General features: G+C 33.0%; 3 protein-coding genes across 5 annotated transcripts; 1 reads left to right on the top strand and 2 right to left on the bottom strand.

The window, feature by feature from the left end:
• Positions 1-13: 13 nt before the first annotated feature.
• On the bottom strand, positions 14-6,160 carry LOC125076831 (rhodopsin-like). Its single transcript, XM_047688531.1, has 7 exons — positions 6,010-6,160; positions 5,619-5,784; positions 4,935-5,068; positions 2,892-3,108; positions 1,322-1,406; positions 1,065-1,214; positions 14-878 (listed from the first exon to the last, which is right to left on the bottom strand). The coding sequence occupies exons 1-7, from the start codon at positions 6,149-6,151 to the stop codon at positions 762-764; spliced, it is 1,011 nt and encodes a 336-aa protein (XP_047544487.1). The 5' UTR covers positions 6,152-6,160; the 3' UTR covers positions 14-761.
• An 838-nt stretch (positions 6,161-6,998) lies between these two features.
• LOC125077065 (visual pigment-like receptor peropsin) lies at positions 6,999-9,373 on the bottom strand. Its single transcript, XM_047688858.1, has 7 exons — positions 9,187-9,373; positions 8,802-8,964; positions 8,487-8,614; positions 8,193-8,415; positions 7,968-8,052; positions 7,607-7,753; positions 6,999-7,374 (listed from the first exon to the last, which is right to left on the bottom strand). Exons 1-7 carry the CDS (start codon positions 9,281-9,283, stop codon positions 7,237-7,239), a joined length of 981 nt encoding a protein of 326 aa, XP_047544814.1. The 5' UTR covers positions 9,284-9,373; the 3' UTR covers positions 6,999-7,236.
• Positions 9,374-10,388: 1,015 nt separating this feature from the next.
• LOC125077064 (SET domain-containing protein SmydA-8-like) lies at positions 10,389-19,328 on the top strand. Of its 3 annotated transcripts, none has more exons than XM_047688854.1 (3): positions 10,389-11,739; positions 17,970-18,133; positions 18,250-19,323. In XM_047688854.1, the coding sequence occupies exons 1-3, from the start codon at positions 10,566-10,568 to the stop codon at positions 18,427-18,429; spliced, it is 1,518 nt and encodes a 505-aa protein (XP_047544810.1). In that variant the 5' UTR covers positions 10,389-10,565; the 3' UTR covers positions 18,430-19,323. The 3 variants fall into 3 exon arrangements, with proteins under 3 accessions (XP_047544810.1, XP_047544812.1, XP_047544813.1); XM_047688856.1 differs by lacking the exon at positions 10,389-11,739 and adding an exon at positions 14,042-15,252 and having other exon boundaries at positions 18,250-19,328; XM_047688857.1 differs by lacking the exon at positions 10,389-11,739 and adding an exon at positions 17,458-17,606 and having other exon boundaries at positions 18,250-19,313.
• The last annotated feature ends 699 nt before the right edge of the window (positions 19,329-20,027 follow it).

Genomic DNA, 20,027 nt, shown 5'->3' with positions numbered 1-20,027 from the left:
TTCATTAGGAATTAATGAAGACATCAAAACTAACATCGAAATCGCTAGTAGTAAACAGCAAGAAGTTGTACCTTAATGAAACATTAATCGATAACCTGTTCATGATGGATTAACTTATTATGATACTGTGGCTCACTGTGAGAATTTAAACTCGCCTTTCAGGGAATACCATGTGTATAAAAAATACTTATACCCTCAATTACATTATACGTTAAGAATAATTTATGATTATTTATTATTCTAAACTTGAATGATGATATGCCAAATATAATTGTTGTCTTTTGAAAATATAAGCAACATAATCAATTCACATAAACACAATTACCAACTTAAACTTAAACGTTAACATTTTTTAAAACCCAAAATTTATTATTATTATCAAAAAAAATATCCTCCTTATAATTTTTTAATTTGTTTTTTCATAACACAACTTATATAAATAAACATAATATTATTAAAAAACCTACGAGTACCTACAAATTATTATTACACAATTTGGAATAAATCACAAAACACAATTTACATATGGACTATACGTTTGATAGTTGACTGAAAAAACATTTTTAATAATAATTCATAGGAATATGCATCGTACTAACTTATACATATTGCACGAATACATCGATTCTTAAAGCTATGCACTTAAAGCATGCGTTAGAATAATCGTTGACAATAAGAACAAAAATTAAATGTATGATTTGTCTATCATACATTAATACGTACAGATATATATATGTACGTTAGAGTATAGAATAAGAATCCTACTCGTCCTTAGCAAGCTTATCAGTTTTATCGCCACCTTTAAAAATCTGAATCATTTTCTGATGAGTTTTAGCGTCGACAAGAAACATTGCTATTGTAGTAAACGCAGGCGCCGCCTAAAATATATATCAATTTTTTAAAACAATTGCTTTTAATTATATCCTTTTAATATTAAAAAAAGCATTGGTTATTATTATTATAATATAATAAAGTAAACCAAAATACATTTATTTTCAAATTTTAGATAATCATTAATATTTACAGTTAAAGATGTCATCCTTATAAATGTATCAACTACTTACCCAATGAATCCATACCGCCCACTGTATTGCTGAGACCGAGAGCTGAAATGGAGCACCATCAGAAAGCAGACTCGAAAGCACAACCCAACCTCGTATAGCAGCTATTGGCATCCAACAAAGCAGGTTCACGATAGTTATAACAATTACACTCTGAAATTGAATTCATAAAATATACTAAATATTTTTTAATATATAATCAATTAATAAATCTCTGCGTTTTTATCATACATATACTACTAAGTTGTTTAAATATTTACCTTAGTAAATCGTATTTCTTTCATTAATTTTTCCGATTCATCATATTTCGCTTCTAAATTTGTTGCCCAAATCAGCATTGTTAACCTAAAACGATACAAGATTATAGTATAGGTATAAAAAACGATATTATTTATTAAAAAAATAAATACAACATTTTTTTTTAATATACAACATCCACGGGCTCACAGATGCCCGTGCCTTTTTTTACATTTTATTTTTATAAATTGTGGCGTTATTTTATATTTTTACTAAACATCAGCAGATCTTCGCTGGACTTCGCGAGCTTCGTGAGCTGGACTTTGCGTCTTCTTGGAAGACGTGGCCCACACTGACATAATTTTTTTTTAGTTTAAAATAATATATAAATAATATATAAATAATATATGGTAATATATAAAAATACTGTATATAGTAGTTTTTTTTTATCCGAATTACTGTGATCCAGCGGGCCCTACCCCGTGCTCGATCAGAGAGAGCACAGCCTCGGCGACTCTGATGTCGCGTTTATGTATAGATGTCTTAAGGCTGTGCTCTAGGATTGTCTTTTCTGAAACACCCGCCGCTCGGCCGATGAATATGCCGATAGCGTGTAATAGACACATGTGTTAGTGTGTCTAGTGATTGCCACAACTGCGTGAGGAACACTTTCATGTATACGAAGCCTTACATTTTTCGACTGGACAGGACAACGTCGCCGTAGGTCTGTCCCTGAGATTCGTGGATGGTCATGACGCTTGACCCTTCACCTTTTCCGTATCCCTGGTTCATCAAGAGTTTCTTTTCCTCCTGCGTATGGGCCAGATATAGGGTTTTGGTTTGGTCGGATGGTATGTTGGCGTCAGTGAATCTCTCCATTTTGAGGGAGTGGACGATGGGGCTTGCAGAGTAGATGTTACGGTAGACCTCGCTAATGGCGTATGCGACGTCCAGGGGGTTTCGGTGCGTACAGGATAACTCACGGGTGATGTTTGTTGTCAGGCTTGGTCGGCAGTACCTCATTTCGAACAGATTTTCTCTATCGATATAAGGCAACTGGTTGATATCTCCGATGAGGACCACCTCGCTAGCTCCGGACAGCTGTGCCGCCATTACTATGGCTCCGAAGTGGTTCATGAGGGCTTCGTCGATGGTAAGGCGGTTACATTTTATGCTCTCTTTGAACCCGTTCACTAGCACGGATGCCATAGTTCGTACCCTTGATTTAGCTTTTTCGCCAAATCGGTGTGTAAGTTGTTCTTTCAGGTCTTTGGCGGCTTCGATTGTGGAGGTGAACTACCACTTCTTTGTCCTCATCGAAATTCCTGACAATGTGAGTCGTCTTTCTGCATCCTGGTACCCCGTTTATCCACGATATCTGTGGCAGTTCCCAACCCACGAGAAGTGCGTTGATCCCCGGACCTTCTGAGATGGACTTTGCCATCGCGAATATCCTGTCTTCTAGCATTACTCTCGTGCATCTGGCCACTACTACCACTGGATCTCCTGTTGGTGTGAAGAACCTAGGGAATGCGTCAATGCGAAATAAAACATTTAAATCTAAATTACGTATAAAAACATTTTAATACGCACATAAAGCCTGTTGATTTTACACTGCGAAGCAAAAATATTGCAAGGACAACATATCTCTGCCACGTCGCCGGTAAAACCATATCCAAGACACAAGATTGGCATGAAAAATCATATCCGAATTGACCGACTCCAAATAAAGGCGGTAATGAATATAAACTAGCAAAAAACAGACATAATCCTTGATACAAAATGTAGTGGTTTTTTTGAATCTGCCATCCTGCAAAAAGATATTAATTTATTTTCAAATCGAATTATTGTACAAAATTAATTCTCTATATAGTTTTTACTTGTATTAAGTTTTTTAATCATCGTTTATATAATTACTTAACGCACGAAAACGTTTACTGCAAAAATATTAAAATGTTAAATTTAATTTTCGTTTTATTAAATTTTCATGTTTTTAATGAAAACATTGCGTTTACACGGTGGTTAGGCATATCGCTTTACTTGATCCCAGGCTTTATGCAAGCCCTTCTGGGTAGGAATCACCTACTCATCATTAATTCTACCGCCAAACAGCAATATTTCGTATTATTGTCTTCCGGTTTCAAGGGTGTTACCATCATAATTGGTGGGACATTGGTGATACGAGGAATGATTAATATTTCTTGAAATACCAATGTCCACTTACTATGAGTTGGCTGATTTGACAGTCCGTCTAAATACGCATAAATATTTTTGAATGTTTTTTACGATAACATTTTGTCCTAAGGTAAACAAGGTAAGTGCCATTTGCTTTCAAAGTACCTGATATTTTACTGCCAGCACTTTGTGCTTGACTCATTGTTCCGGTTTCAAGAGTTAATGAACCAACGTCATTTATTAAAAGCACAAGGGACATTATATCATCTTATATCCTTTGATTATCGCCGTATTAACTTGAAAGGAATAAAAATGAAATGAAAAGGTGTTTATTAGTTACATTAACTATGAGCAGGAATGACCATTTATGAAGGTTTATGAAAAAGGCAGAAAAATCGCCAAACATCATCTCGTAGGAGATTTATTCCTGTTATAAATTCAACAAAACCATACTAATATTATAAAGAGGTAAGTATGTTTGCTTTTTTCGGTTTCTTTTTTTATGATATAGCAGATAGTCCACCTGATGGTAAGTGGTAACCACCGCCCCTAGACAATGGCGCTGTAAGAAATATTAACCATTCCTTACATCCCCAATGTGCCACCAATCTTGGGAACTAAGATGTTATGTCCCTTGTACCTGTAGTTCCACTGGCTCACGCACCCTTCAAGCCGGAATACATAAACACGGGGTACTGCGGTTTGGCGGTAGAATATAAATCGAGTGGGTGGTATTTACCCAGACGGGTAAAGCCAAAGCCCTACCACCAATTAAACAAGATAAGTAGTTGTTGCGTAAAAGGTTTCACGCAACAATTGCTTATTCGATTAATATAGAAGTTTCATATTATTTTAGTTTATAGTTTCAGAAGGGACAAGCTATGAAATAAAAAGAAGGAAATACTGGCATAGTATATTGAAATGTTACGTATTTATTAAACATAAATGCTCAATTCAGGCGCTTTTGAAAAAAGAGCTGTCAAAACTACAATATATAGTCAAAAATTCATCATCTTATGTTACCAGCTTGTGTACCTCATTCTTTAGTATAATTGGCTACAGTAAAAAATTTAAATACAAACTTTACGAAGATTAAAAATAGAAAATTTCCGTAAGTAGTAAGAAGTGGGAAATTAAAAAAAAATGAGGTCGTCCATAAGTTTACGGCAACTCACTTATATATTCCGTATAATTTCAGTGACCGGGCGGTATAAAATCGAAATAAATACCATATAAAATTTCCCAAGTTTGGTGGCCATATAAAATATATATATTTTTAAAGTTTTACGTAGATAGATACTTTACACTTTGCTAAAACTTTAAGATTTTAAAATATTACGAGATATTGAAATAAGTGTGTGTAAAGCGTGGCGTACGATTCATTAGCACACATCGGACGAATGTGTATATATGCGCATATATATATATATATATATATATATAGTTAAATTGGGTTATTACCTCTAGTAGTATACTTAGCTATAACATATCGTTCAATGCACACGTGTGTCAAACATTCAACTTCGTACACAGACCAAAATGAATCCCAAAAGCCAGAAATATCACAGGATATGTCTTGAGTTTCATATTTCAAACTGAAACAATTAAAACAATATATAATTTTATCAAATCATTACTTCACGACAGATATTGAAATTTAATAATAATATTATAAACTTATATATAAGTACGATCCTATATTTTCTTAAACCATGGAAAAATTATACTTACATATAAAAACAATCTATAGTTCCAATATAAGTGATTTGTAACCATAATATAATATTGTCTAGCTTGAACTTAATTTTTATAATTCAAAAATAGACGAACCGATTACAGCACGTATACCTAACACAAATATTTTGTGAATCTATTTTAGATGCAGTTGAGTTTGAATGAGACATCTATAACAATTATATTAGTACTTAAACCTACTATAGCACGAAGGGCTAACATCCACTGTTAAGGCTACATTTAACTTTCATTTATTTATTTAAAATATGTTTTCATTTGCTACCTACGTGTACACAAACAGCAGTCAATTAGTCTCTCCACTGTCCCAACAGCTTTTGGCTCAAAGCTAGACGTATAAACGGAATTTATAATCTACACGACAAGCATTTAATTGCTCCTGTTTGTACGTACCTCTCTGAGTAATTAAAAAGTGGGAGGTGGGTGACTACGGAGATAGCTCGTCTTAAACAGGCGATAACCGTAAAAAAGGCCAGATTACGGTAGCTCAAGTCTGATCTTAGATTAGTCAATAACAAAGCAAGATTCAGCCAGATACCAAGAAGAGATGAAATTATCCCTGAAAATAAAACAAACAAGAATAAAAATTTGGTACCTTAATCTGAAGGCCGCTTGAATAAAAATATAGAACAAGAATTTAATTTATATGAGAAGATAACATTTAGAAAAAACACACTTCTAAGATCTGATCATGCAAATACGAAGCATCAAACCAAGGTGATCGATTATAGTTATTTAAAAATAGATAAGATCAATGACTGTTTGATATATAATGAAAAGGTACCTGTCGCTACGTATCCCCCTTCCAAATTAGCCCGTGATTGATCGTCGAATAAATCACTCCACATACAATTCTGAGCAACCATCTTAAGCCGTTTACTGATGTTCTGTGATATCGACAGCGTCGATGAAGTGCCACAATACATCTAAGACATCAAACGATTTATACATTATCAAGTATATTTAATCAGATCTGATTTCTAAGTCTCAGGTTGCAGTTGTATTACAGGTTCGGTTACGCTCTGTTTCTCCAATACATGGTTAGAGCCACATGAAAACCACACGCTCTTTAGACAAAAGGATAAGTACTATAATAATTAGCTGTTCCGTTGAGTTTGTACATCATTCTTTCTACGATTTCAGATTTTGTAAAACATAAACTAACTATATTTGAATATTTTAGCCTTATTTATGTTATGAAAGATATTTAAATTTATAAATTTTGCAAACAATGCACCTTCAATATGTTAATATTAAAATTATGATTAATTATTATTTATTAATTATTTAATATTCAATTTATTGTATTAGTAGAAACAAGCCGTTTGTTTACAATTTCAATTACAAATAATTTTAAAAGTAGAAGGAATAATCTCGAAACTTATAATCAATAACTTCATTTATTTTTTGTTAAATTTGCATTATTATAGATTGATAGAGTATATCGTGCTTTTTTAACCTACATTATTTAAAAGCTAAGTGATATGGGCCATGCTCTAGAACTATAAATATATTTTGATAAATCGCCCGCAAGATTATAACCACATGCATTGTGTTCGTGTGTCGTCAATGCAGTTTTAAAATAATAGGCTTAGAGAATTTCTTTCTTAAGGATTTTTTTTTTATAATTAGAACGATCTAAGTACTATTAGTACTGAGGAACTAATGCTACCTACTAAATTCTCAAACATACAATGAAATATGGGTAATTTCATCGGCGAACGAGGTTTAACTTAAATGAATATAAACATTAAATTAAACTGTAGTCGTTTATTCGTCATTAACGTAAGCGTAAGTACAAAACATGTGTCGTCGCAATTCTGGAGTTCGCTAATTAAGCTTAGCGTCCTTTAACGACCATTTGGATACCATTTTCTTCTCCCCCCAACAAAATCCGAAATTAACACTTCATGGACTATTTGGACCGCTTTAACCGCCTGTTACAGGCTGATTTACATCGCTTTCACATTGTTGTCTTATTCAGTTATGAAGTTTTCCATTCAATTTCGCTTTAATATATGCTTCTTCGATATCGTTTGGCGCGCTCCGGATGTAACAGGGCGTAGTGTTTCCTCATCCGACCCAGTAAAGCCGCTCGAAGTCTCTCATCTCCTGTTAAATAACATAACACAGGAACACTAGTCGCTGCCTGAAATTAATTTAATTTGATAAAGTCCTGCATCATTAATATTAATTAAATAAATCAACTCCAGAGTCACATGTAACGAATGTCTTAAATACATTATGAATTTTCGTTAAGAAAATAAATAGAACTTTACTGTTAAAACAATACACCTACAATCTGCATGAAAACTATAAAATATTTAATTCGTAATATATACAGGGTAAATTTATATTTTGTTTAAAAATTACATGCATACCTCAGCTGCTATTGGTGCAAATAGGGCAAGCACTTGTGGTACATGTGGTCGGTAACCGTACAGCAATAGCGGCAGCCACTGCCATCCCGCCAGTACTGCTGCTGGTATCCATAGCGCCAACGTAGTTATACACAGAATATGAATACACTAATAATAGAAAAATATAATTAACAGTACAACCTTCTATCCAAACTCAAAGAATATAATATCGTAAAATTGGAAAAATGTTAAAACTAATTATAATAGACATTTATCTATATTTACAATATCAATAACGATTTCATTAAATGTACAAAAAAGACTCGAATTTGTAACAGTCGCATAAAATTTTTTTAGGACAATAATATCTCAAAGTAATCACCTTCGTTAATCTTTTCTCGTCCCTTTGTTGCTCGCTCCTGTAATATATTCTTTCCAATCGAATAGCTTTCCCCATAAAGAAAAATCTATAATGCAAAAAATATATGCATTTTTTATCATATATGTAACTTTCTACTTTGTACTATATATGTATTTCCCAATTGATAGTAATGCTTGTTTATCAAATAAAAAAATATCCTAAGTATTATTGTATCGCACCACTTACATTCCAACAGTTGGCATTATTCCACATACGATGACATAAGGCACACTAAAACCCAATTGCCTTGCACCAGAATTAAGTGATGGCCATAATAGAGCACACACTGTACCAGTTGCGTCACAGGAATACATTCCATAACCAAATAAAGGAGGAGCGGCAAAAATCACTGCCATCATCCAACATACACCGATTAATGTCCAGTAGTATCTAAAGTAAACACTTCTTTCTGAAATATTACAATTTCATAAAAAAAAATAATTTTGAGCAAAATTGCAAACACTGTAATTTATATCTAACCTCGCCTGTAATATCTCGCTAGCAAATATCTTTCCAGTACTATTGCAAATAAAGCAATCATTTGAAAGACACCAAAAAATTGATTCATAAAAGCGAATAGTTGGCAACATGCTGGACCAAACAGCCATCTGAAATTAAAGTTACGACTTACATATTTTTACTTGATTTAATGGAAACTATCATATGTTGTAATTTCATAGTACAAATTGGACGAAGCTTTAGGCTATGAGCTTAACTTAGCAGTTTAGGTTACCAAGTAAAAAAGATAAAATTCTTTAAGACATTAAATTTGTAATGTTTCGTAATCCAACTTACCTCTTTGCTATTGCCGATGGTCCTGCGAATGGAAACCCAAGTAAATTTCTTCCCAGTGAAGCCGTGCAGAGATTAAGAACCAGAACATGACTTTTAAATATGACCAGGTGACTGTGGATGAACGTGGCATAAAGCCAAGCGTTAAGCAGCACCCCAAATACACCTGTCAGCGACCAATTCACATATTTTAATGTTTTGATATAATCATATGAATTATGTAACGAATTATTTCGGCTTTTATGTGCCGGGATCTAGTTTCTACTAAATATCATATTTTACACACATTTGAACATTAAAAAAAAGGATAATATAAAGTTTTTACCAAGTCTCTTATTCAATTTCCCTAGCCTCTTATTCATCTTTTAAAGACTCAAACAAAACTTACCAAAAACGATGAGACAAGCTCCCAAAAGGGTTTTGTATGAACTATCAAAGTAATACCAGGGACATTCGTCCTCGTTGTAATCAAACAATGTTTGCATTGCAACGTCCACACCTTAAGTCACGGTTGGCACCAAGTGAAAGAAAACAGAAAACTTTTTTTTTTAATTTTGCATAAACGTCCACATAGGAGAAGTGGTCACAGAGACTGGCCAGGTTGTCGAACCAACAGGCTTTCGTTAAACAAAAGACAAGGATCATATTACTCTCCTGGTGCCACTTGTATACGACATCAAACGCGTTAACGTATTTTAGGTCATAAAAATATCTTAACTAAACATAAAATAGATTCAGTTAAAAAAAAATTACAAAAACATTTTAGTCATTACTACCAAAAATTTTTTTTTTTCTTCAGGGAATCGGTGAAAAATATATTCATTTAAGAATGTTCTAATATAAAGCCAAGAGATCAGGAGATTTGTTGCAAACTAGTTTAAGAGTTAAATATATACTGATTAAACTTCTACATCTGTTATTCTATTTACGTTTGAAAACCAAATTTAGAACTCGGTGTAACAATGGTTAGGTTCCATATGAAGCAACTGAATATGTACTGGCGATCTTTGTTATAATAATTTGTACCATTTTAAAAAGAGTCATTGTGTTCTGAGTATAGTTATTAAAATAATTTTAATAAATTAAGATAATATATAAATACGTCATCATCATAATCTTGAAAACCCTGAGTCTTAAACGGCCAACTAAACATCAAAACTAACTATAAATCTTTTAGAGGAAACTAAAGGACGCCTCTGCTTTTGTGTTCGAAAAAAAATCAGATTTATCTTTTTCGTAAAATTTTCTTTTATACTATCATTTTTAATTTTCTTCTTAAACTTTAAAAATAAAATAGCATACGATTGGTATTTCAAATATTTCCTTGAACATAGCTGTTTCAAATAGCTTTGGCCTGTTTATATAATTATATTGGTTACCTCACACCTGTTTAAAAATAACTAACTTATATAATACAGATTTTCTTAAAAGAAAATTGAAAATACAGTGTCGTCTATGCTGTCGCGTCACTAAATTTTTGTTAAACGAATTATCCGCGCAAATTGTCTGACATACATATAATGTATATAGAGCATACCGACATAACGAAATTGGCAACTGACGAGTGAAAAACGTCAGGTATGCTTATGCTTAGCACGCACGGCCAGCGCACGTATATCGAACTCGCTTAATTATCGAGAAGATCGGGCATATTTTGGCGATGTATGTATATCTGATCACTACCTAGTTAATGTTATCAAACTTACTGATGTGTATAATCGCAGCGAGTGCGCAGTGCAGTGCCGGCACCGGACGAGTTGCGACAGGATGATCCCGATAGAACAATTGGCGCTAATTGTCGATCAACATCTTGGTCTGATTACCTGTAATGATGACCTACAACATAAAACGAAATGGAAAATCTTCGAATCTCCCGTGGGTGGCAGAGGCCTCGTCGCTACTGAGGACATAAAAACCGGCGAAGTATTATTTGTTGATCATCCAATTATATATGGTCCACGCTCCGGAACAAATATACAACGTGGGTGTACTGTTTGTAAGAAAATTGATAGTAATACTTTTCACAAATGTTCTAAGTGTGCATTGTTATTGTGTTCAGAGCAGTGTCAAAACAGCGGTGTCCATTTAAGTGACTGTAGTGTAATTTCCTGTTGGTCTAACAAAGTGCCTATTGAGGACGTCGATGACACACTATTATCACGCGCACTAACATCTATACGAGCCTTGTTATTGGATGAAGACCAAAAGAATCTTCTTACTTCCCTCCAAGCACATTTTCACCCACAACATGGAAGTGAAATAAGGAATTTAAAAGATTACTTTGATATATTACCGCAAGAAGAAGAATTTCTGTTTTTAGTTACGTGTATACTTGATGCAAATGCATTTCAAATGGCAACACCGTATGGACAAAAAGAAATGAATTTGCGTGGATTATATCCCGTATCCTCTCTAATGAATCATAATTGCGTATCAAATACCAGTTATACATTTAACGCGGATTCACAAATGACAGTAAAAGCTGTAAAACCTATACGAGCCGGCACAGAAATATTTACCTGCTATTCTGGAATGTTATGGGGCACACCTGCTCGGCGACTTCATCTATATAAAACAAAACATTTCTTCTGCAATTGTGAACGTTGTGCCGATCCAACCGAAAGGGGAACTCTCTTGGCAGCCCTCAAATGTTTCTCTACGGAATGTTCGGGTTCACTGTTGCCTATAGAACCATTAAAATTTAACACAGCTTGGAGATGCTTAGACTGCGGCTTGAGAGTCCCACATGGAAACATAACAACCATACAAGGTGCTTTAGGAAGTCTTATGGGTTCCTTAGACTTTGAAAATATTTATGAATTAGAAAAATTTTTCTTGAATAGAATCACGAGATATATTCCAAAAAGCAATCAAATCGTCGTAGATTTACAGTGTCGGCTGATATGGGAGTATGGAGAAATTGAGGGGCTCCGATGGGATGGTGAGTTATAAACTGAAATTTATGTAAAATTCACCATTGTGTTAATACTTATCTTGACATAATATCTCGATGAGCTCTAAATGTATTTTTTTTATTTACCCAGCTTAAAATAAATTTATTGGATTTGATGCTATATTAAAATATAAGAGTACAAAAATTAACTTTCAAAAGTTAATCACAACATTAAAAAAAAGTAAAAAAAATGTTTATAAACCGACTTATCAGGAGATCTCCGAAACTAGAGGTCCGACTGACTTCAAATTTAGCATTAGTTAATTTATAATATTTTTAATGCTGGATTAACTGTGACTTTTACCCGGAAGATGTCGGGACAGACATTTAGTCACTTATATAGGACGGCAATCATGTTGTAGATATCATTTTCCGGTTGTTTTTCCGGTGGGTGTTGCCTTCCTATCGAATTATGATTGTGAGTGTTTGAGCACACACTTGTACACAATATTAGGTGCTGTGAATCAACACAATCTGGTTAGACTCCTTCGAGAATGGTCACGTGGCCTAAATCAGTCAGATGAATCATCAATTAAATTATAATTGTTATAATTATTTTTTTATATCATAAACGTATTATTTTTCATTGAAAAATGTTAGATAAACGACTGCTCAATAATTTCTATTTTACCATACAAAAAAAAACTTAATAATACTTGTATATATATAATTACCTAAACGGAAATGAGCTCATATAATTTAGGAATTCCAGAGTGATAGTGGGCGCAAACCGACTATATAAATATGCTAAATATAGGTACTGCTATAATTTCATAAAATGCAATTCATGATTGTTACGAATTTGTAATAAAGTTAACATTTCATCTATTGCGATGTTTTCCATTAGCCCTTATGTTATAAAAACAGAAACGAATTTTCCTTAGATCGTACACGATCACCCGGAGCTACAGTTCACAAATATTATCTATGTATTTATTAACCTTTAAATATTTCTTTCATTTTCCTTCGACTAATCGTATGCTAACCAATATTATTAAAGTGAAAGTGGTTTTGCTTATTTGTTACTCTTTCAAGTCTTAACGACTTAACCAATCATTCATATTAATCTTGCATGCAACGTGCAAACCTTGTCAGAAATACAGAAAAAGAAGCCGCAGGAGAAAACTATTATTGGTATATTTGAGCCAAGTGTAAAATTACGGATTAATTAAATTAGATTAATTGGCGTAATCTATATCTACACATACTATATCATAATTTATACTTTTCTAATTTTATATATATTTTACTAGAATTCTAATTTAATAATATAATTTAATTCTGTCTAACGTAGTCAATTCAACCGCAAAAAGACACAAGTTTGTGTGTTAACCACTAAAAATCACCAATTGTCGTATCTCCACGACTTGAGAACTTTCCCACCAAAAAAAACTTGGTGTGCTCAGCAAGGCAGGACGGTACTCCACGTCAGCCCATCGCCTAAAACTATACAAGGCGTAAATTTGGCCTCACATGGAATACTGCTCTCACCTCTGAGGGGGTGCTCCTCAGTACCAGCTTCTGCCGCTTTTAACGCAGAGTGGCTTGAATTATCGACGATCAATCGATCAACAAGCCATTTCCGAACTGCTTGATCCTTTGACTTCTCGTAGCGATGTTAGATCACTCTGCCTCTTCTACCGCCTCTATCACGGCGAATGTTTCGATTAATCCCAGCTGAATTTTACCTTGGGACATCGCGTCAAAATTCGAAATTTCATCTGCACCACCTAGATGTCCAAAAATCCACAATAGTTCGATTTTTAAGGCATGTTTTGCCTCACACAACCATTCTGTGGAAGCAGCTGTCCCCGGTAGTTTTTCCGAACCGATACGACTTAGGAGATTTCAAGAAAAGAGCATACACATTTCTAAAAGCTGGCAATGCACCTGCAAGCCCCCCAGTGTTGTAGATGTCAGGTGAGCCTCCTGCTCGTTTGCCACCTATATCATAAAAGAAAAGAAAAAAAATACCATCTTAATATTATTATTATAATTAAGGTCATTGGTGTTATAAAACAAAATTAATGTTATATGAACATAAATGTTCATTTTTACATGACATTACAATAAATCGTAATTCGAGTTTCTTGTTTATTTTTTAGGTACGTGTAAAAATATGCAACAATGTAGCATTTTTACTAAAGAGCAAAAGCAACAAACCTACATTAGAATTACGTCACATTTGAAGTGTGTAATCTGCTCCATGATTCAGTAAATTCCATATGGCTATTTTTATAATAGGTTAAATACGAATATCGACGTTGGAACGATAAAGGCCGTCAGTCAATCTAAAGCATTCCTGTCTTGACTACATATCGCGAAATAGCCAAACCAAAATGACACAACCAGCAACATTAGAAAATCTGCCCCTATATTTTTCTAGTAATGTCAAGTCGACTTTTAAAGTGGTAATTACTAATTCACCCCTCGGTGGAAGAGGTCTATTTGCAAGAGAACGTATAAATAAAGGTTCCCTTATTTTCACCAATGAACCTACTGTGTATGGTCCTCGAGCGAACTGTGAAGTTGAAAAGTTTTGCTCCAACTGCTTTCATATAAGTGATTTGTGTTATCCTTGTGGAAAGTGTTACGCCTATGTTTGCTCCGATATCTGCAATGGCTCCTCAGATCACATTAAACTATGTTCTTTAATCTGTAATAATTGGAGATTGAAAAACAATAGTGATAAAATTGAAAAAACATCTCTGGTACTGGCACGCATGATAATTTACGTTAATTTTTTGCTACTTTCTGAAAAACAAAGAGATTTATTGGGATTATTTCAAAGAGGCCAAATAAAAGATACATTTGAAGAATTAAATAAATTACAGTGTATTTATTATATACCAGAACAACATGTTGAGTTTCTGAATATCGTTGAATCAATTATTAAAATAAATTCGTTTAGAATAAGTCATAGCCTAATCTGTAACAAAATTGAATTAAGGGGCTTATATCCTTTATCTTCCTTTATGAATCATAGTTGCATTCCTAATACTAGAAATGTTTTTACATCAAACTATTTAATGGCTGTTTATGCAACTAAAGATATAGAGAAAGGAGATGAAATAACCAGTTGTTACACGGGTCTTTTATGGTGTAGTCCTGCTCGTCGCTACCAACTTTATAAATCCAAAAACTTCTGGTGTTTTTGTACGAGATGCAACGATAACACAGAGATGGGAACAAGATTGTCAGCACTGAAATGCTTTAACAAACCCTGCATCGGAAATTTGTTGCCTAAAAATCCTTTAGAATTACAAACAAAATGGTTTTGTAACAGTTGTAAAATATTTGTACCTTACACAAAAATAAATATGATACAAAGTGTGTTGGGAAGCCTTGTGGGAACTCTTAGACTGGACGACGAAATACGTCTGGAAAATAATATTTTACAACGCCTGACTATTTTCATCCCGTATTCAAATCACGTATTTGTTGACATACGCTTAAGATTAGCAATCAAACTTGGATTTACAGATGACGTCAACATTAAGGGTATATACGGAACACATTAATCCGCTAACAAAACTAACTTCAGTAACTATATGGAGTACATAATTAACTAAACTGCTGATGAACATCACAATAATTATGGTAGGTTAAAGCTTAGGTATATTTAACTATTCGTTCTATTTTAATGTCACGGACTCTAAGGCTATTTTAATAAATATTTACGTTTACATATTTAACCTTATAATTCGAAATCGCGAAAATCAATATAAAAATTCTTATTCGTATAAACGAAAGGAATGCTTAGGACAAAAATAAATTATACACAGTAATGAATGGGTAGACTAGAACTATATTTTATTATTCCTTTTTTTTTAATGGTCGTATCTTTACCTGTCAAAATGTATAAACAAGCTCAATATTTTTAACAATAACATAAAATAAGTAAAAGCAAAATAACTGTATGCTTATTGTTTATATAGTGAGTTAACGTGACAAAACCGTCTATTATAATAACATGCACAGTATAGAATTTCTAGGACATGATGCGGTTTTCATTATGCCAAGGTTATTTCAGATGTTTTATTAATATTAGTATAATATCATTAAACTAATTCGATTAACATAATTATAACGTCTTTATGACAATCTATAAACAATATTCTTTTGTAATATTTGACGCCCTTAAGAGAAAATTTGATCTTTATTTACGTATTTTTGAAAATTACGCTTTGTTTTGAAAAAATGACACTTAAATCACTTGCCTGCAATTAATCGTTAGGTAAATAGGGGACTAATATCAATATTAGGTATTTAGAGGACAAATGTCAATATTATGGGGAAAAAAACCAACGGGTTTTTGTAACTGGTCCTTTGACACCGCCGTTGAAAAAAGCCTCTTTAATGAGCCGCCTGTCAATAGGTTCCAATATATTTGTTCCTTATGCCTGTAATTACATCGTCTCACACATCCTTCGAACCGACATAAAGCAATTTAAAGACATGACTTATTTTCTTACTAAATGAGCGATTAATGATAACTTAAAACAATTAAGGCATAGTTACATGTAATATAAACATAAGTAATGAATTTGGTGCGTCTCGCATAACAGATATCTAGGTCACGATGTTTACAATCAAGGTAATTTCAACACTTATAATTATATCGCTATTTGTATTCAGTAATTTGTTTAACTACTGACACTACTTACGAAACACAAAACAATTTCAACCTATGATTTTTTTACGAGAAAATAAAATACAAATTAAATCTTTATCCAATATAGAATGTCAAATTGGTTCGAGAAAAAACTAGAAGGGGGTTTTTATCATACAATATAATGACTAAAGTTATTGGTATTTTAAGGACCTTTTATTTTCAGTCCGTAATGTGATGTTATCTTCATAATGTTTAAAATATTTTGCTTTTATTTTAGATCAATAAAAAAGTAAACTGTCCAAATATTAGCGCTTTTTCAAATTGTTTAGTGCTAAAACTATCGTCCGTGAAAATTAATTAATAAAATTGGTACTAAATTGTAAATTATTATTTATTATCTCATTTATTATATATATATTTATAATGCTGTGTAATGCTATATATACCTTTTTTGTGAAAACTGACTTGAAAATAAAATGTAAAAAATAATTTCATATAAAGACAAGAAAGTAAAAACGTCATTGCTTATGGAATTATTCAAAGGATTAATATAAAAATTTAAAATTTATGATAACGAGCTTGTTTACGTTCAAGCGGGGCTAAAATTATTTTAAGGCGCAGTATTTGCTATGAAACTAACTTTATTTTACTATGTTATTACATAGTAATTTAATTTTATTAAGGAATTAATTTCATTAAAAACAATTTTCTTTTAGAAACAAGGCGCGTAGGTGCTCTTTTTTTGTTGACTAATACAAAATACCTTAAATTGTTCTTTGTATATAGTTTAACAACTGCAATGTTACGCGTCAGCACACTGCGCAATTTCAACACATACTCGTATGTACGTAGGCATCATAAACGCGAGTATGAATGCATATTACTTTAAGGCCGTGTGTAAATTTTAAAAGTCATTAACGGCATCGAGTTCTTTGTGTCCTGACATACAATAATATTGCGGGGTAAACAGTCAGTGACAATTATTCGCGTGAGTCAGTTATTCGATTGACCGCTGTTGACATGGGCGCTGCTGCAAAAAACGCTCGTCCACACGTCGTATCCAGGTGGATCGGCTTGCCTCTTCCGTTAGTAAAACGTTATTTCTGAAATTCGAAATTTGGTCCTTTAAGTGAAATGCATGTGTATTTTGCTCGAATTATTGTGTTTCCGGAGTGACATTAATCTTTATAAGAAAAAGTCACGTGATGTGAGAATAGAGTGTTAAAAATGACTCGTAACGGTTGGTAAATACATTTCATATATCTTAGAGGAGAGTAGTTGAAGGTTACATAAAACATTGCCAACTAGTTCACTACACCAATTGGCTCACACTTCTAATATGCGATGGAATATTTTCAAAAATAGTTAAAATTAATGTCATGTGATGGGTAAAACATAATAAAACGTTATGAATTATTATGTAAAGAGAAAATATTAAAAGCATTTGAAAAAAAAAAGTTTGAGTCGATTTTCATTAACAAGGGGCGTGATGTGAAGGTACATAACGTACTACTAAATTTTACAACAATAATTATTAAGTTCAGTAGATACTGTACGTTATAAAAAAAATAAGATACGATAAGCTGTGTAAATCGATTTTCAGAGCTATCGGAATCTCGCTTGGAACTGAAAGAGAGCCTGTGCCGCGGCACGCTGCGTACGGTGGCGGCGCTGGGCGCGGGCGACGCGCACCTGCGTGGCCTGCTGCTTTACCACCTGCACGCCGCGCTAGCAGAACGCGCCCGCCGCTCGCCAGACCAGTATGAGGTAATAATAATTTGCCCAAGTCAGAAGGAATAGTCATAACCCAACCTTTACATCGTAGCGTCATATTTTTTAGAAAGTTTTCGAATAAGGTTTCTTACGATATTTATTATTTTCAGGAACTGAAGTCGGAAATTGAAATAACCATAGAGCAAGCTTATAATATTCTTCAAGGCGACATATCTGCACCACCAGATCTTGAACTGAGAAGACGATACCTCGGGCCAGGCTGCGATAAGCCCCAAGAAGAAAGATTTTTTATTCTTGATTCACCAGACAAAGTCACTAATACATTATAATATCGTCATTATATAACATATGTCTAAAGTCAATGAACTAAATTAGAAAATTCATTTAGTTGCCAAATAAGTTATTTATTTACACTCCTCGCAACAGTAGTACCACTTATTTATTTTATTATTAAATAAAATCCCTGATGTAGAAAATTGGTACAGTGAAGAATGAGTACTGTTTAGCGTTGACAAACATAGGATTAGCGATGCTCTTCGTCTTTATGGTATGTTTTCTATTAGTTAAAATAAGACAGATATAGTTTTGATAAGAATCGAGAGTACCAAATTGTTAAAAAAGCCAGAGACGAAAACAAGTCTACAGTAGGTTTAATTTCTATATTATACATAGATGTCTAATTCTGACAAAAAAAAGGGTTTACGTGAAACGTTTTAGGTAACGCTAAAATATTGTGGAAATTAAACCACCATATTTTATTCGTTGTCTCTTTACTTCAATGTACTTACTATCAGTTTTTGAACAGCATTATGTAATTACAAAATTTAAATATTGTAAAAAATAACCACAAAATAAAAGCTCATGCTATATATATAGCCTTATTAGCATGTAAACATGTGTGAGTAAGGATCGGTGGATGTAGAACAGGCTATACTTTTTTAGGCTACGATAACTACATTAAGAAAATATATTGTGTTTTGATTATTGTTTTGGACCTGCAATAAGCAAATATTACAATTATTGTCATTTGCTTAAAAAAATCTAAAATATTGTACGTACATACATAAGTTATTATAATCGTTATTCGCAAAATAAATATTTCTGAAACAATCATATTATGAGTATTTTAGTAAATGTTTTTACTCGGTAATAATCATAATCAATATGATATGTAATTTTGAAAAACCATTGGGAAGAAAATAAATACTACGCCATACAATAGTAGACGCCGTTCGCAGCGACTAAATTTTAACAGAATGAAATTGCTTTTTGTTTATTTTTAGTATAACCCTTTCAACTAACATATTTTTATCAAATAGCCCTGGGGAGTCTGACCAAATATCAAAAACTTTATGATCATTAAGTAACAATATCTACTGACTGTCATCTAGGTCTTTCGAAGTTGCAGGCTGTATGGTGATGCAGCAATGACCCAGGAAGGAAATAATTTTAAAAAGTTCATACATCGGTTTTAACTGGGTAAATTAAATCCAGTGTAGCCAACTTTGATCAAGTTCGCCCCTTAAATTAGAAGTTAAAAATGCGTAAAACAATACAATGCAATAAAATATATTTTTTTATTTTATTGTTAAATTTTATCGTATATATATTTCAACATTATTGGTTCTTAATTTACATTTTTTTAAATAACAGTATAGGATTTTTGCTTATATTTCTACGCACTGATATCTGTCAACCAAATAAATACTCCAATGTCTGTTCTGACTGACCTGTCAACATTGACATTGACTTATGTCTAGTAATCTGTAATTTGTATTGTTTATTTCTTTTAAGCATATTTGAGATTTTTTTGGGAGGTCTGTGGTATTGTTTACTACACGTGCGCGATTTCTAAATTAGGTTTTTTGTACTAATATTGCTTAGTTCCACTAATATTTGTGTTGTCCTGCGTTATTACTTGTTGTGA

The sequence above is a fragment of the Vanessa atalanta genome, chromosome 3, assembly GCF_905147765.1.
Source record: "Vanessa atalanta chromosome 3, ilVanAtal1.2, whole genome shotgun sequence".
Taxonomy (NCBI): Eukaryota; Metazoa; Arthropoda; class Insecta; order Lepidoptera; family Nymphalidae; genus Vanessa; species Vanessa atalanta.
Note: the sequence above shows the minus strand (reverse complement) of the source record. Positions and strands in the feature narration are given on the sequence as shown.

Excerpts from the sequence above, each read along its gene's own strand:
- LOC125076831 (XM_047688531.1), bottom strand. The coding sequence starts at position 6,151 with ATGTATTGTGGCACTTCATCGACGCTGTCGATATCACAGAACATCAGT. Across the intron at positions 5,069-5,618 it reads CTTTTTAATTACTCAGAGAG|TTTGAAATATGAAACTCAAG; the intron begins GTACGTACAAAC and ends TAATTGTTTCAG. Across the intron at positions 3,109-4,934 it reads AGCTAAGTATACTACTAGAG|GATGGCAGATTCAAAAAAAC; the intron begins GTAATAACCCAA and ends ATCTTTTTGCAG.
- LOC125077065 (XM_047688858.1), bottom strand. The coding sequence starts at position 9,283 with ATGCAAACATTGTTTGATTACAACGAGGACGAATGTCCCTGGTATTAC. Across the intron at positions 8,416-8,486 it reads AGCGAGATATTACAGGCGAG|AAAGAAGTGTTTACTTTAGA; the intron begins GTTAGATATAAA and ends GTAATATTTCAG. Across the intron at positions 8,053-8,192 it reads ATAATGCCAACTGTTGGAAT|ATTTTTCTTTATGGGGAAAG; the intron begins GTAAGTGGTGCG and ends TTTGCATTATAG.
- LOC125077064 (XM_047688854.1), top strand. The coding sequence starts at position 10,566 with ATGATCCCGATAGAACAATTGGCGCTAATTGTCGATCAACATCTTGGT. Across the intron at positions 11,740-17,969 it reads TGAGGGGCTCCGATGGGATG|AGCTATCGGAATCTCGCTTG; the intron begins GTGAGTTATAAA and ends ATCGATTTTCAG. Across the intron at positions 18,134-18,249 it reads GCTCGCCAGACCAGTATGAG|GAACTGAAGTCGGAAATTGA; the intron begins GTAATAATAATT and ends TATTATTTTCAG.